The 16,556-nt window shown below is 40.4% G+C and overlaps 1 protein-coding gene across 43 annotated transcripts in view; it reads left to right on the forward strand.

Annotated features, from left to right (window-relative positions):
- The window catches only part of LOC127413200 (protocadherin gamma-A2-like), a 144,557-nt gene that overhangs the window by 84,432 nt on the left and 43,569 nt on the right, over positions 1-16,556 (forward strand). For 2 of the 43 annotated variants that reach the window (XM_051650098.1, XM_051650100.1), the window contains exon 2: positions 13,044-13,843. The exons of 35 other annotated variants lie outside the window; for them this stretch is intronic. In XM_051650098.1, the coding sequence (XP_051506058.1) occupies positions 13,044-13,843 (800 nt within the window). Of the gene's footprint in view, positions 1-1,783; positions 4,325-4,996; positions 7,555-11,298; positions 13,844-16,556 lie in introns of those variants that run through there. 6 more of the 43 variants (XM_051650086.1, XM_051650093.1, XM_051650087.1 and 3 more) reach the window with 4 other exon arrangements.

Raw genomic sequence — 16,556 nt, forward strand, 5'->3', positions numbered from 1 at the left:
CAAAGCCCCCCCTTTCTCAACGTTGTTATTGTGCACAGTAAAAAAGCTAAATTTACTTTGGAAAAATGGCATTTGTGGTTGCTAGATATTTACAGTAGCCCATAAAACAATGACGATGTTTCATGTATTACGACATAACGTATTGGTGACTGTATATTTTTCATACTTTAATAACACAACTTTAACAGTATTTTACAGACAATAACTTGTACTGGTTATTTATATATAATTATTTAACTTACATTTAATCTCTGCGGCGTTTCCCAAAAGCATCGTTTAATTAAACGAATTAACAAGAGCCACAGGCCATATTGTAAATCTATTATGTTCAAATTAAGTGTTTCTTTACCACATCTTTTATAGTTTATCAGAGGCAAATGGGCATTTACATTTTTTTTAATGTATTTTGATAAATGGAAAGCCATTGTACACTATTTACAAGGATAAAAACGTGTTAAAATCGCATTTAAAACAACAGGCAATTTTAAATGACAGATAATAGCTACTGTATAACGTCGGCCTTCTTTGATAAGCATAACTACAATGGCAATATAGAGATAATATGTTCTTATTATATATATTGATTTCATAAGAACACATATGTAACCCTACAGTTTAAATCTTAAATAGGTGGGAATACTGAAAATGATGTAATCAAATATTGTTAACATGGGAGATTAGAGTGAAAATGTGCAACAAGCAATTTCCTCTGTCTTCCATATCATAATCCTCTTGTTCCTTCCTCCAGTTGGTTCATATGTGGTCATGTGGTCTCGTCTGTTTACATAGCAGTCACAAGGTGTATGATGCACTGGCAGAAAGACTAAGAGTGCACAATGCCTAGACCTCTATATATTGTCTGTCTGTTTTGTGATAGGTCAATGAGTAGTGCAATAATTACTGATGCCCATAATTTGAATCCTGTTTGGTGTTCTTCAATTAAGTTTCCAGCCAAAGGAACAAAACAAAGGACTAAGAGAGAGTCTCTTATAATGATTCACACCATGTGCAATTACATGATATTCATTTTCTTGGGTCACTTTTATTAATCTTTATGAAGTTGAGCATCATTATATCTGAAATCCCGTTTCACCAAACCCATCATTGTTTCTATATTCAGGAATATTTGAAAACTTTTGGCACCTTGACAAGATTTCACACAATGTCTATGTTTGACATAATTTCCGCACTATTTACATGTATTTTTCCACGTATTTCACTCCAGGACATATTGGCAAAATTGTGGCATTATAGTTCAGCACCCATCGACTGGGCAGCTCCCATAAGGAAGCACTTCATTTATACTTACAAAAGAGCTATCTACGTGCTGGTTTATTTGCAACTTTTTCAGAAACCCAGCCTAAGATATTCAATTTAATATGTTCCCTAAAAGCATTTTACAGTGTGCATGTGTGTGCCAATGGGCTGAGTCTCAATATATAATCGTTCCATCATTACTTTGTATTAATGGTTATAATATATATATATATATATATATATATATATATATATATATATATATATATATATATATATAATCCAAAATCTATATTAAAGCAGAGGAAAGTGTGTATATTTCTTTCATTCCAATTCTTTGAGATTTTTGTGTTGCTCTTTATCACAACAATTTTTCAATGTAATATTCCTCTGATGCTCTAAGTGCCGCTGTTGTTCAGTGTGTGCGGGTTTCAGACGCTTGTTATTAGATCCTCCTCCACTTTCTGACATCATCCAGTCTGCAGAATCTCTCTTTCATTTCAGACGGTCTCTTTCTATTACTGGCGCGTCCAGACATTCGTGGTCCTTTATTTTCGGATAATTTTCCTTTCTGATTCTCTGGATCTTTGTCTCATCATCTTTAATGGAATAGTAGATCTGGAATATGTCGGTTCTTTGTTCTTTTAACGCCCAAAGAGGCGCATCTTCGACACGGATTGCATCATGGCTAATGCAGCCTCTCGTGCTGTGCGTCTTTGTCATGGCCGTTGCGCACGGGCAGGTCCGTTATTCTATTCCAGAGGAGATGACAAAGGGCTCGCTGGTGGGAAATATCGTTCAGGATCTCGGTTTGGATGTTAAGAGGCTCAAATCTGGTCGAGCGCGGATCTTTACGGAGGACAGTCGTGAGTACATCGGTCTGAATGTGGAGAAAGGGACTCTGGTAGTGAAAGAGAGGATAGATAGAGAGGAGCTGTGCGCCCAAGTGTCTCCCTGCTCATTACATTTTCAGATCATTCTAGAAAACCCCATGGAGCTGCATAGAATTGATGTAGAAATATTAGATATCAATGATCATGCGCCTGTTTTCATGAACAAAGAGATTACCTTTCAAATTAGTGAATCTGCTTTATCTGGGGCTCGATATTCTATCGACAGTGCGAAAGATCCAGATGTAGGTCTAAATTCAATTCAGACATATAAACTACACCCATCTGATCATTTTACAGTTAAAATACCTGCTAATCAGGACGATACAAAATATGTGGAGATGATTTTGCAAAAACCTCTGGACAGAGAGATTGTGGAGGATCATAAACTGATATTAACTGCATTCGATGGCGGAAACCCTCAGAAAACGGGCACTGTCAAGATAAACGTTATTGTTTTAGATGCAAATGACAACGCACCTGTATTCAGTCAGTCGGTCTATAGAGCTTCTATTCCAGAGAATATTTCAAAAGAATCCACTGTTTTACGTGTTAGTGCAACTGATGGCGATCTGGGATCTAATGGAGAGGTTACCTATTCTTTCTCTCAGAGTAGTCAAAGCTTCTCTGATCTTTTCAAAATAGATTCGACTACCGGAGATATTACAGTTAATGGTCCACTAGATTTCGAGAAATCAAAAAAATATGAATTATATGTCGAAGCAACAGACAAAGGAGGATTAAGCGATACCAGCAAAGTGCATATTGAAATTACTGATATAAACGACAATGTCCCCTTAATAAGCGTAATTTCATTCTCAAACCCTGTGCCGGAGAACTCAGCCTCAGAGACTGTTATAGCGATGTTGAATGTCAAAGATTTAGATTCGGGTAAAAACGGAATAGTTAAGTGTTACATTCCTCAAACTTTACCATTTAAAATAAAGTCATCCACGCCAAAATTTTACAGTCTGGTTACTGATGAGCTTTTGGATCGTGAAATGGTCTCTGAATATAATATCACAATAACAGCTATTGATGAGGGCTCGCCCTCTTTCTCTACTAATAAAACCTTAAATCTGAAAATCTCTGATGTCAATGACAACGCCCCTGTTTTTCAGCGTCAGTCATACACCGCATATGTGATGGAAAATAATTCACCAGGAGTCTCTGTTTCATCTGTTAAAGCGCATGACAGAGACTCTGGCAATAATGCGCGTGTTTCATATTTTCTAGAAGATATTCTTGTGAATGGTGTCTCTGCTTCGACGTATATTTCAGTGAATGCAGAGAGCGGAGAGATTCTCGCTGTTCGTTCTTTCGATTATGAGCAAATAAAAGAATTTAACATCCGCGTAAAAGCGCAAGACGGAGGCTCCCCTCCTCTCAGCAGCAACGTGAGTGTGAAAATCATTATTCAGGACCAGAATGACAACGCGCCTCAGGTTCTGTATCCGGTCCAGTCTGGTGCTTCTGTGGTGGCTGAAATAGTGCCTCGTTCGGCAGATGTGGGTTATCTGGTCACTAAAGTGGTGGCTGTTGATGTGGACTCTGGACAGAATGCCTGGCTCTCATATAAACTGCAGAAAGCCACAGACAGGGCGCTGTTTGAAGTGGGCTTACAGAATGGAGAAATAAGAACTGTACGTCAAGTGACAGATAAAGATGCTGTGAAACAAAGGCTCACTGTTGTAGTGGAGGACAACGGGCAGCCCTCTCGTTCAGCTACAGTCAATGTGAACGTGGCGGTGGCGGACAGCTTCCCTGAAGTGCTCTCGGAGTTCACTGACTTTACGCACGACAAGGAATACAGCGACAACCTGACTTTTTATCTCGTCTTGGCCTTGGCTGTAGTTTCCTTTCTCTTTATCGTGTCTATCATAGCCATACTGTCAGTCAAATGCTACAGATGGAGACGTGAGCGGATGTATTACAAATCTGGAGCGAATCTGCCAGTTATTCCGTATTATCCGCCTCTTTACGCAGACGTAGGGGGCACAGGAACTTTACAGCACGTGTACAATTATGAGGTTTGCAGAACCACTGACTCCAGAAAGAGTGATCTGAAATACGTCAGACCTTGCAGTGAGAGCATCATTAGTCTGGACACCAGTGGAACACAGACACTCCCGCATGCGCAGAGAGAAAAACTGACTAATGACGATTCTTTTGATCAGGTGAGCTCGGGTGAATGTTTATAAATATGACTTTTTATGTCAATGATATTTTGCTCCTCCTGACTTTATCTGTGTTGTTATAATAATAATATAAAAAAAATTAAACTTATGGTGAAAAAACTGGCAGCTGTGGTTGCTCGAAACAGTATAAAACACGAACTATGTTGAATGCATTATGACGTATCCGTGACAGTGTATTTTTCACTTTTTATTTATTCCAAATATTAGGCCAACATTTGCAATATTTTACAGACAATTACATGTAGTATCTTTTCACATATAATCTTTAAATGACACTTGATCCAATAAGATGTTTAATGCAGGTTTTTTTAAGGTATCTGTGCGCACGGCCTACATTTAATACATTATTTAATATTTTCTACTTTGCTTTTTGACTAATTTGCTTTTGGTTAAGTTTGACCTTATTTATGCTATGTCATCAAAAATTAAAGCAAAGAAAAATGTTCAGCCTACACTTCATTGATTGCATTTGCTTTAGTGTTTTATTGCTCTTGATCACATTTTGTGTTGTAATATTTATCTTATACTCTATGTGCCGCTGTTGTTCAGTGTTTGCAAGGTTTAAACTATCGTTTTAAGATCCTCCTCCACTTTCTGACATCATCCAGTCTGCAGAATCTCTCTTTCATTTCAGACGGTCTCTTTCTATTACTGGCGCGTCCAGACATTCGTGGTCCTTTATTTTCGGATAATTTTCCCGTTTTCCGTCCTTTCTGATTCTCTGGATCTTTGTCTCATCTTCTTTAATGGAATAGAAGATCTGGAATATGTCGGTTCTTTGTTCTTTTAACGTCCAAAGAGGCGCATCTTCGACACGGATTGCATCATGGCTAATGCAGCCTCTCGTGCTGTGCGTCTTTGTCATGGCTGTTGCGCACGGGCAGGTCCGTTATTCTATTCCAGAGGAGATGACAAAGGGCTCGCTGGTGGGAAATATCGTTCAGGATCTCGGTTTGGATGTTAAGAGGCTCAAATCTGGCCGAGCGCGGATCTTTACGGAGGACAGTCGTGAGTACATCGGTCTGAATGTGGAGAAAGGGACTCTGGTAGTGAAAGAGAGGATAGATAGAGAGGAGCTGTGCGCCCAAGTGTCTCCCTGCTCATTACATTTTCAGATCATTCTAGAAAACCCCATGGAGCTGCATAGAATTGATGTAGAAATATTAGATATCAATGATCATGCGCCTGTTTTCACGAAAAAGGAAATTAATTTTCAAATTAGTGAACTGGCGATCCCAGGAGCTAGATATTCTATCGACAGCGCGAAAGATCCAGATGTTGGTTTAAATTCTCTTCAGGCGTATAAATTAAATCCAAACGAACATTTTGTCCTCAAAACGTTGTCTCACACTGACGGCACTAAATATGTGGAAATGGTTTTACAGTCACCATTAGACAGAGAAAAACACGAGGAGTATAATCTTATATTAACGGCTTTTGATGGCGGAACCCCGCAAAAATCCGGTTCATTAAAGATAAACGTTATAGTAATGGATGCAAATGACAACGCACCTGTATTTAGTCAGTCTGTTTATACAGCGCTTGTTGCTGAAAATGCTGAAAATGGTTTAATCGTGTTTAAGGTTAGTGCAACTGATGCGGACCAGGGAACAAATAAACAAGTGTCATATTCATTCTCGGAAAGCAGCGACAGTATCGCAGATATATTTAATATAGATCCAACAACTGGTCAAATAATAGTCACTGGCCCTCTAGACTTTGAAAAATCCAAGAAATATGAACTGAATGTGGTTGCGACAGATCATGGTGGTTTAACAGATACCGCTAAAGTGATGGTGGAAATTACAGATGTCAATGACAATGCGCCTGTAATTAATGTAATATCTTTTTCAAACCCTTTACCAGAAAATTCCGCCCCCGAGACTGTAATAGCGATGCTGAATGTCAAAGATTTAGATTCAGGGAAAAATGGACAGGTAAGGTGTTTCATTAACCCTAGTTTACCATTCCGAATCAGACAATCAGCCTCAAATTTCTACAGTTTGATCAATGAGCAGCTTTTAGATCGGGAAGCAATATCTGAATATAATATCACAATAACAGCTATTGATGAGGGCTCGCCCTCTTTCTCTACTAATAAAACCTTAAATCTGAAAATCTCTGATGTCAATGACAACGCCCCTGTTTTTCAGCGTCAGTCATACACCGCATATGTGATGGAAAATAATTCACCAGGAGTCTCTGTTTCATCTGTTAAAGCGCATGACAGAGACTCTGGCAATAATGCGCGTATTTCATATTTTCTAGAAGATATTCTTGTGAATGGTGTCTCTGCTTCGACGTATATTTCAGTGAATGCAGAGAGCGGAGAGATTCTCGCTGTTCGTTCTTTCGATTATGAGCAAATAAAAGAATTTAACATCCGCGTAAAAGCGCAAGACGGAGGCTCCCCTCCTCTCAGCAGCAACGTGAGTGTGAAAATCATTATTCAGGACCAGAATGACAACGCGCCTCAGGTTCTGTATCCGGTCCAGTCTGGTGCTTCTGTGGTGGCTGAAATAGTGCCTCGTTCGGCAGATGTGGGTTATCTGGTCACTAAAGTGGTGGCTGTTGATGTGGACTCTGGACAGAATGCCTGGCTCTCATATAAACTGCAGAAAGCCACAGACAGGGCGCTGTTTGAAGTGGGCTTACAGAATGGAGAAATAAGAACTGTACGTCAAGTGACAGATAAAGATGCTGTGAAACAAAGGCTCACTGTTGTAGTGGAGGACAACGGGCAGCCCTCTCGTTCAGCTACAGTCAATGTGAACGTGGCGGTGGCGGACAGCTTCCCTGAAGTGCTCTCGGAGTTCACTGACTTTACGCACGACAAGGAATACAACGACAACCTGACTTTTTATCTCGTCTTGGCCTTGGCTGTAGTTTCCTTTCTCTTTATCGTGTCTATCATAGCCATACTGTCAGTCAAATGCTACAGATGGAGACGTGAGCGGATGTATTACAAATCTGGAGCGAATCTGCCAGTTATTCCGTATTATCCGCCTCTTTACGCAGACGTAGGGGGCACAGGAACTTTACAGCACGTGTACAATTATGAGGTTTGCAGAACCACTGACTCCAGAAAGAGTGATCTGAAATACGTCAGACCTTGCAGTGAGAGCATCATTAGTCTGGACACCAGTGGAACACAAACACTCCCGCATGCGCAGAGAGAAAAACTGACTAATGACGATTCTTTTGATCAGGTGAGCTCGGGTGAATGTTTATAAATATGACTTTTTATGTCAATGATATTTTGCTCCTCCTGACTTTATCTGTGTTGTTATAATAATAATTTAAAAAAAATTAAATAAAAAAAATTAAACTTATGGTGAAAAAATTGGCAGCTGTGGTTGCTCGAAACAGTATAAAACACGAACTATGTTGAATGCATTATGACGTATCCGTGACAGTGTATTTTTCACTTTTTATTTATTCCAAATATTAGGCCAACATTTGCAATATTTTACAGACAATTACATGTAGTATCTTTTCAAATATAATCTTTAAATGACACTTGATCCAATAAGATGTTTAATGCAGGTTTATTTTAAGGTATCTGTGCGCACGGCCTACATTTAATACATTATTTAATATTTTCTACTTTGCTTTTTGACTAATTTGCTTTTGGTTAAGTTTGACCTTATTTATGTTATGTCATCAAAAATTAAAGCAAAGAAAAATGTTCAGCCTACACTTCTTTGATTGCAATTGCTTTAGTGTTTTATTGCTCTTGACCACATTTTGTGTTGTAATATTTATCTTATACTCTATGTGCCGCTGTTGTTCAGTGTTTGCAAGGTTTAAACTCTCGTTTTAAGATCCTCCTCCACTTTCTGACATCATCCAGTCTGCAGAATCTCTCTTTCATTTCAGACGGTCTCTTTCTATTACTGGCGCGTCCAGACATTCGTGGTCCTTTATTTTCGGATAATTTTCCCGTTTTCCGTCCTTTCTGATTCTCTGGATCTTTGTCTTATATTCTTTAATGGGATAGAAGATCTGGAATATGTCGGTTCTTTGTTCTTTTAACGCCCAAAGAGGCGCATCTTCGACACGGATTGCATCATGGCTAATGCAGCCTCTCGTGCTGTGCGTCTTTGTCATGGCTGTTGCGCACGGGCAGGTCCGTTATTCTATTCCAGAGGAGATGACAAAGGGATCGTTGGTGGGAAATATCGTTCAGGATCTCGGTTTGGATGTTAAGAGGCTCAAATCTGGCCGAGCGCGGATCTTTACGGAGGACAGTCGTGAGTACATCGGTCTGAATGTGGAGAAAGGGACTCTGGTAGTGAAAGAGAGGATAGATAGAGAGGAGCTGTGCGCCCAAGTGTCTCCCTGCTCATTACATTTTCAGATCATTCTAGAAAACCCCATGGAGCTGCATAGAATTGATGTAGAAATATTAGATGTCAATGATCATGCTCCTGTTTTCACTAGAAAGGAGATACACTTTCAGATTAGCGAGCTGGCCGTTCCCGGTGCTCGCTTTTCTTTAGATAGAGCGCACGATCCTGATGTGGGTTTGAATACGCTCCAAAGATACACTCTGATACCAACAGATAATTTTTCATTGAAAGAACTGTCGCGTTCTGATGGTACAAAATACGTTGAGATGGTATTGCAATCTCCATTAGACAGAGAGCAAAAAGAGGAACTCAAATTAACCTTGACTGCATATGATGGAGGTAACCCTCAAAAATCTGGAACAGTTAAAATAAGCGTCACAGTAATTGATGCAAACGACAATACCCCCGCGTTCAGTCAGTCAGTGTACAGAGTTTCTTTAGCGGAAAATGCACAAGTAGGTACAGTAGTGCTGACTGTGAGTGCTACAGACAAAGACAAAGGATCAAATGGTGAGGTGACATATTCGTTTTCACAAAGCTCTGGAAAAGAATTAGACCTTTTCAGAATTGATCCGAACAACGGAAACATTTACGTGAATGGCCTGTTGGACTATGAAAAATCAAAGCAATACGAACTGAATCTTGAGGCCATGGATAAGGGAGGACTTACTGATAATAGCAAAGTGCTCATTGAACTGACCGACGTTAATGATAATGCACCTGTAATCAGTGTTATATCATTTTCCAGTCCCATTACAGAGGACTCTGCCCCTGACACGGTGATTGCGATGCTCAATATTAAAGATATAGACTCCGGTAAAAACGGACAAATTAAATGCTTCGTTAATTCAGACTTGCCTTTTCACATCAAATCATCCTCCGCGAATTTCTACAGTTTAGTAACTGATCAGATTTTAGATCGGGAAGCAATATCTGAATATAATATCACAATAACAGCTATTGATGAGGGCTCGCCCTCTTTCTCTACTAATAAAACCTTAAATCTGAAAATCTCTGATGTCAATGACAACGCCCCTGTTTTTCAGCGTCAGTCATACACCGCATATGTGATGGAAAATAATTCACCAGGAGTCTCTGTTTCATCTGTTAAAGCGCATGACAGAGACTCTGGCAATAATGCGCGTATTTCATATTTTCTAGAAGATATTCTTGTGAATGGTGTCTCTGCTTCGACGTATATTTCAGTGAATGCAGAGAGCGGAGAGATTCTCGCTGTTCGTTCTTTCGATTATGAGCAAATAAAAGAATTTAACATCCGCGTAAAAGCGCAAGACGGAGGCTCCCCTCCTCTCAGCAGCAACGTGAGTGTGAAAATCATTATTCAGGACCAGAATGACAACGCGCCTCAGGTTCTGTATCCGGTCCAGTCTGGTGCTTCTGTGGTGGCTGAAATAGTGCCTCGTTCGGCAGATGTGGGTTATCTGGTCACTAAAGTGGTGGCTGTTGATGTGGACTCTGGACAGAATGCCTGGCTCTCATATAAACTGCAGAAAGCCACAGACAGGGCGCTGTTTGAAGTGGGCTTACAGAATGGAGAAATAAGAACTGTACGTCAAGTGACAGATAAAGATGCTGTGAAACAAAGGCTCACTGTTGTAGTGGAGGACAACGGGCAGCCCTCTCGTTCAGCTACAGTCAATGTGAACGTGGCGGTGGCGGACAGCTTCCCTGAAGTGCTCTCGGAGTTCACTGACTTTACGCACGACAAGGAATACAACGACAACCTGACTTTTTATCTCGTCTTGGCCTTGGCTGTAGTTTCCTTTCTCTTTATCGTGTCTATCATAGCCATACTGTCAGTCAAATGCTACAGATGGAGACGTGAGCGGATGTATTACAAATCTGGGGCGAATCTGCCAGTTATTCCGTATTATCCGCCTCTTTACGCGGACGTAGGGGGCACAGGAACTTTACAGCACGTGTACAATTATGAGGTTTGCAGAACCACTGACTCCAGAAAGAGTGATCTGAAATACGTCAGACCTTGCAGTGAGAGCATCATTAGTCTGGACACCAGTGGAACACAAACAATACCGCATGCGCAGACATCCAGAGATTTAGAGGATCAGGTGAGACACGTGCAGTTAGATATGCTAATGTTTTGTTTAAATTTTGTTCATGCTGCATTTGAAATATATTCTTAAGGAGTAACATGTTAAAATATACTCAATACAGACACCTTGCGCGTGTATACAGCACTTTAGGCATTTGTGCATTTTCCATTTTCATTTCCACAAGAAGATTTTTTTCAGTAGTGAAGAGAATAGGTTTAACTATTGTTGAAATGAATACTTTTCCAACTGCAAGGCATCCACACCTTTCTCTGACTGTTGTGCGTAAAAGTGAACCGTTTTGTCATTTGCGCCTAGCTCCATCTACCACATTTCCCCACACACAGCACTTAAAATGTCTGGAAAAAGCAGTGTGCAGTTCTTATATTGAACCCTAAGCGTCGCTGTTGCTTGATAGGGCTGATATTTCTGGTTTAATGCATAATACACGCCTTCCTTTCCGAGCCATTTGCGCATGTAAGCATTGTACATCTGATACAAAGGAGTGCGCACTGCCAAATCTGGAGGACGCTCCTAAAAGGATATATCTTTGATTTGGTTCGGTTTTTGTCTTTACCTTAATGTAATAATTTTTATTATTATTTTCTGTGCTATCCAGTGGATATCGTGTATCATTTTGTGAGAACTAAAGGCCCATTATCGGCATGAAAAGGAAAGATTGTGGTTCTGCATGGCCGCCGTGCATACTGCTGTTCTGTGCGCATTTTCTCTATGGCGCGTACGGACAGGTCCGTTACTCCGTGCCAGAGGAGATGCCACCCGGCTCATTCGTCGGAGACATCGTTAAAGACCTGGGTCTTGAGCTTAAAAGGCTAACAACGGGGAAAGCGAGGATCTTTACAGCCGGTGGCCGGGAATATGTGGGGCTGGACCGGGAGAAAGGGCACATCATTATCAAGGAGAGAATAGACCGGGAGCTTTTGTGCGCTGGTGCTGTATCTGCTTGCAGCCTCAGCTTTGAAGTCATCTTAGAAAATCCTATCGAGCTCTATCGCATCACTCTAGAAATACTGGATGTAAATGACAACAGTCCTGCATTTCCAAGAGGTGAAATTACATTAGAAATAAGCGAGTCTGCTTCTAACGGAGCGCGTTTTACTGTGGATAGCGCAGTTGATCCTGATGTGGGCATTAATAGTATTCAAAGTTATTCGGTTCATCCATCCGATCATTTTACTCTGAAGACAAACAGTCGATCTGGTAGTGGTAAAAATGTCGAGCTTGTTTTGCAAACGCCTTTAGATAGAGAGAAACAAGAACATCTGCTTTTGACTATAACTGCTTCAGATGGAGGCAATCCGAAACGCTCAGGCACTGTAAAAATCCACATTATTGTTTTAGATAACAATGACAATGCTCCAGTGTTCCTAAAGGACATGTATAGAATATCTGTCCCCGAAAACACTGCCAAGGGGTCGTTGCTGATTACTGTTAATGCAACCGATGCTGATACGGTCTCAAATGGACAAATTGGATATTATTTCGAGCACACCACGCCCAAAATCCGAGACCTGTTTTCTGTCGATCCGTCGAGTGGTGAAATACGGTTGATTGGTGAGCTTGATTTTGAGGAGTCTGCTATCCATGAATTTAAAATCCAAGCGAAAGATCAGGGGGGGTTATCCGACTCGTCTGAGGTGCTTGTGGAGGTAACAGACGTCAATGATAACGCACCAAAAATAACGCTTATGTCTTTTTCAAACACTATACCTGAAAATTCGCCGCCTGGCACCGTGGTGGCCATGATAAATATACAAGACAGTGATGCTGAAGAAAACGGAAAGGTTACCTGTTCAATTGACAAAAGTCTTCCTTTCAAAATCGAATCATCTTTGACGAATTATTACAGTATAGTCACGGACACCGAGCTAGATAGAGAGGAAACAGGAGAATATAATATTACCATCACTGCCAAAGATGGTGGCCGCCCGCCTTTGCTAAACAAAAAGACATTGAGCGTAAAAATCACAGATGTGAACGATCATGCACCTCAGTTTGAGCAGGACGCATATAATGCGTATGTGATGGAGAATAATTCTCCATCTCTGTCTTTGTTCAGCGTAAAAGCGCATGACGCAGATTTGGGAGCGAACGCACGCGTGTCCTACTTCATTTTTGATAATGATTTGAACGGCACACCGATTTCGTCCTTAGTTTCGATCAATTCTGACAGTGGGGCGGTTTATGCAACGAAGTCATTTGATTATGAGCAATTAAAGTCCTTTACAATTACAGTAAAAGCGCAAGACGGAGGCTCCCCTCCTCTCAGCAGCAACGTGAGTGTGAAAATCATTATTCAGGACCAGAATGACAACGCGCCTCAGGTTCTGTATCCGGTCCAGTCTGGTGCTTCTGTGGTGGCTGAAATAGTGCCTCGTTCGGCAGATGTGGGTTATCTGGTCACTAAAGTGGTGGCTGTTGATGTGGACTCTGGACAGAATGCCTGGCTCTCATATAAACTGCAGAAAGCCACAGACAGGGCGCTGTTTGAAGTGGGCTTACAGAATGGAGAAATAAGAACTGTACGTCAAGTGACAGATAAAGATGCTGTGAAACAAAGGCTCACTGTTGTAGTGGAGGACAACGGGCAGCCCTCTCGTTCAGCTACAGTCAATGTGAACGTGGCGGTGGCGGACAGCTTCCCTGAAGTGCTCTCGGAGTTCACTGACTTTACGCACGACAAGGAATACAACGACAACCTGACTTTTTATCTCGTCTTGGCCTTGGCTGTAGTTTCCTTTCTCTTTATCGTGTCTATCATAGCCATACTGTCAGTCAAATGCTACAGATGGAGACGTGAGCGGATGTATTACAAATCTGGAGCGAATCTGCCAGTTATTCCGTATTATCCGCCTCTTTACGCAGACGTAGGGGGCACAGGAACTTTACAGCACGTGTACAATTATGAGTTGTGTGGCACTGCTGATTCCAGAAAGAGTGACGTGAAGTTTTTGCGGCCATCTAGTCAAAGCGTTTTAAACGTTGACTTGAGTGGCACGAGAACTGTGCCTAGACAAACCCGGGAAACGGAAGAACCAGATGTTTGTTCAGAGGTGAGGCGAATTATACACTAGTCGATATTTATATTAATCTTATAACCCAGACACTTTATTATCTTAACGATGTTTTAAGCGATGTAACGTATAGTCTCACTCACACACACAAAATGCAATTTTAGTCAACATGATGTCAACAAATCCTAACATGCAAAAGACGGAAAGCGTTTCTAATTGGCTACGTTTTCTGATTGGCTAAAACAAGCATAGGCCACACCCCTGACTCTGTTCACAGTTGCTTGGGTCTCTCATAGAGACAAACTAGATTTTTTAGGACACCTATTTTAGTGATATCTTCCTGGTATTATGAACATTTTATGTGTGGTAATCCAAAAATAAATAACTAAATGCATCTTTATGGTGACTTACACAATCATTAAAGGAAAAGTTCAATCAAAATGAAAATCCTGTTATTACTACTTACACACCCTCATGTTGTTTCAAACCCATATTTCTTTTTGCATTCTTTGGAACACACAAGGAGATGTTAGGTGGTGTGTTAGTCTCAGTCACCATTTACTTTCTTTGCATTTTTTCTTTTCCATGCAATGAAACTGAATGGTGACTGAGGCTCTCATTCTGCCTAACATCTCCTTTTGATTTGGAATAACGAGAGGGTGAATAGGCTAAATGTGACCAGTGACATCATTTTGAGTTTTGTGCATTTAAAGAATGAAAGTTTTAGCTTTTTAACAACATTATTGTAATGTTTCTACTCTAAAACGCTGCAGAGATATAATAATTTAAATGTTGGATGATATAATCCATTTCAATTGCTCTCCTTTATATTTTAGTGCATAAAACTCAATATGTGTTTGAGTCAAAGTGATTCAAAATGATGGAGCAGGTCACAATTGATGAATTTTGTTGGTGAACTATCCCTTTAAATCTGCTGTATATTCTTAGTTTTTGTTGTTTTGAACTTGGATGCTAGAAAGAAAATTCTGTATGTTTAGATTTCCAGCATAACATCTTTTAATACGGTCCTTTAGATTGTGAAATCAACTGTTAGGAGGAGAGAACAAGAAATGTTCTGATCTCACAGACTGCTGCGATGTGGGGGAGGGAATGTGAGGTGAGAGGCGTGTCGAGGGTAATGCAGAAAAATAAAACTGTCTGAAAGCATAATAGGGTCACACAGCAACACCTGAGCTCAAGGGCATAGATTTGGCTTGAACATTTGTGGTTGCAATGTGAAGCATTTACATGTTTCCATTGATCATGGTATAAATATTGGGAGGGCTGTACTTGCTTGTTTTGATTATTGAGGGGGGGGGGGGTTACCTCCCCCCATCCCCCCTGGAATCTACGGCCCTGCCTGAGTCCAATTCTTATTTAATCGAGTTACGCATAATGTGAAAAAACAACTGATTCCCTGCTCTGACATTTTGCTCTCTCAAAAATATCAGATTTTATTTTAGTGCATGGGATATTGATGCATCAACTGGACAGGAAAGCAGAAGAGAATGGAGAGATGGAGAGAGCCGTTGCTCTGTGGAGGAGGGCTGATGCTGCAGAGAGAATCGAGAAATGCTGGAAGCGCTCTTTTTTTATTATTCACTGACCCACTTATCACTTCACACACATTACTGCCCTTAACAGACATTAGCTCTGAAACATGTACTGATATAGACTCAGGATGAAAGGCAAATATAGTTGTAGCCTAGATAGACCTATAGACGGATCATTGATGGAGAGAGTGAGAGAACTAGAGTGCAGCATCACTAGACTACATAAGACCACTGCAATGCGATACAGGAAGCCATTTTGAACACAGCGACTGCCTCTTCCCAGCTGCGTAGCCCTGAAGTAGCCAACGTAGAGAGCCATAATTTGATTTAAGTTTAATTAGCCATATCCATACAGATCACTGAGAGAAAGAGAGAACTTAGTATGAATTTCAGACTGTTTTAGTATTTGGTAGGTGCTCAGCATGCATAAAGGCTGACATGAGCAAAACCTGATGTTATTATAGATATTTTCTGTGCTTTAAAGATATATTCCGGGTTCACTACAATCAACAGCATTAGTGGCATAATATTGACTTCAGCAAAAGTAGATTTCTAGTGAAGAACTAACACTACACAATCCATAAGCATTAAAAATACTCACTGTTTCAAAAGTATAGCCACAAGGCTTAACAATTTGTGTGTTAACATGATTTTAGTGTGAAAAAATCACTTACTAGCCTTTTCGATACAGAGAAGTAAACATGGTCAATGTCACTAAGAAATTTGTTTATTTGATTAGTGGCTTAGAAATAGTACAGAATCTTAAATATTTGAACTTTCTTTATATCTAGATATAAATCTCAGTCTCAGACGTTTGGAGCCCACTATATATTCAGGAAGTTAACCCAGACAGACCATAATAGACTATTTTTGATGAGGATATTTATTCATAAAAGGATGAGTGTTCAAGAAAATGATCAAAATAAAGAAGAGGGGAAAATGGTTCCTAACCTGCCCCGATTTACACCTGCAGATTTAGAAAACTGTCCGTCAACTGCTGTTAACATGGTAACAAACCCCTGTAGCATCACCTGGATGTATTGTTGCTGAGGACAGACTGACTTTAACACATGATCACTGCTGTAACTTTGTAATCCTGGGAACCATTTATTGCACTGATGAAGGTCACACAGCTGTACTTTTATTTGACTACTATTTTTGTTTTTAAGTGTGTCATGTGACATTTCTATCATGTGGCA

Source organism: Myxocyprinus asiaticus, chromosome 22 (assembly GCF_019703515.2).
Source record: "Myxocyprinus asiaticus isolate MX2 ecotype Aquarium Trade chromosome 22, UBuf_Myxa_2, whole genome shotgun sequence".
Taxonomy (NCBI): Eukaryota; Metazoa; Chordata; class Actinopteri; order Cypriniformes; family Catostomidae; genus Myxocyprinus; species Myxocyprinus asiaticus.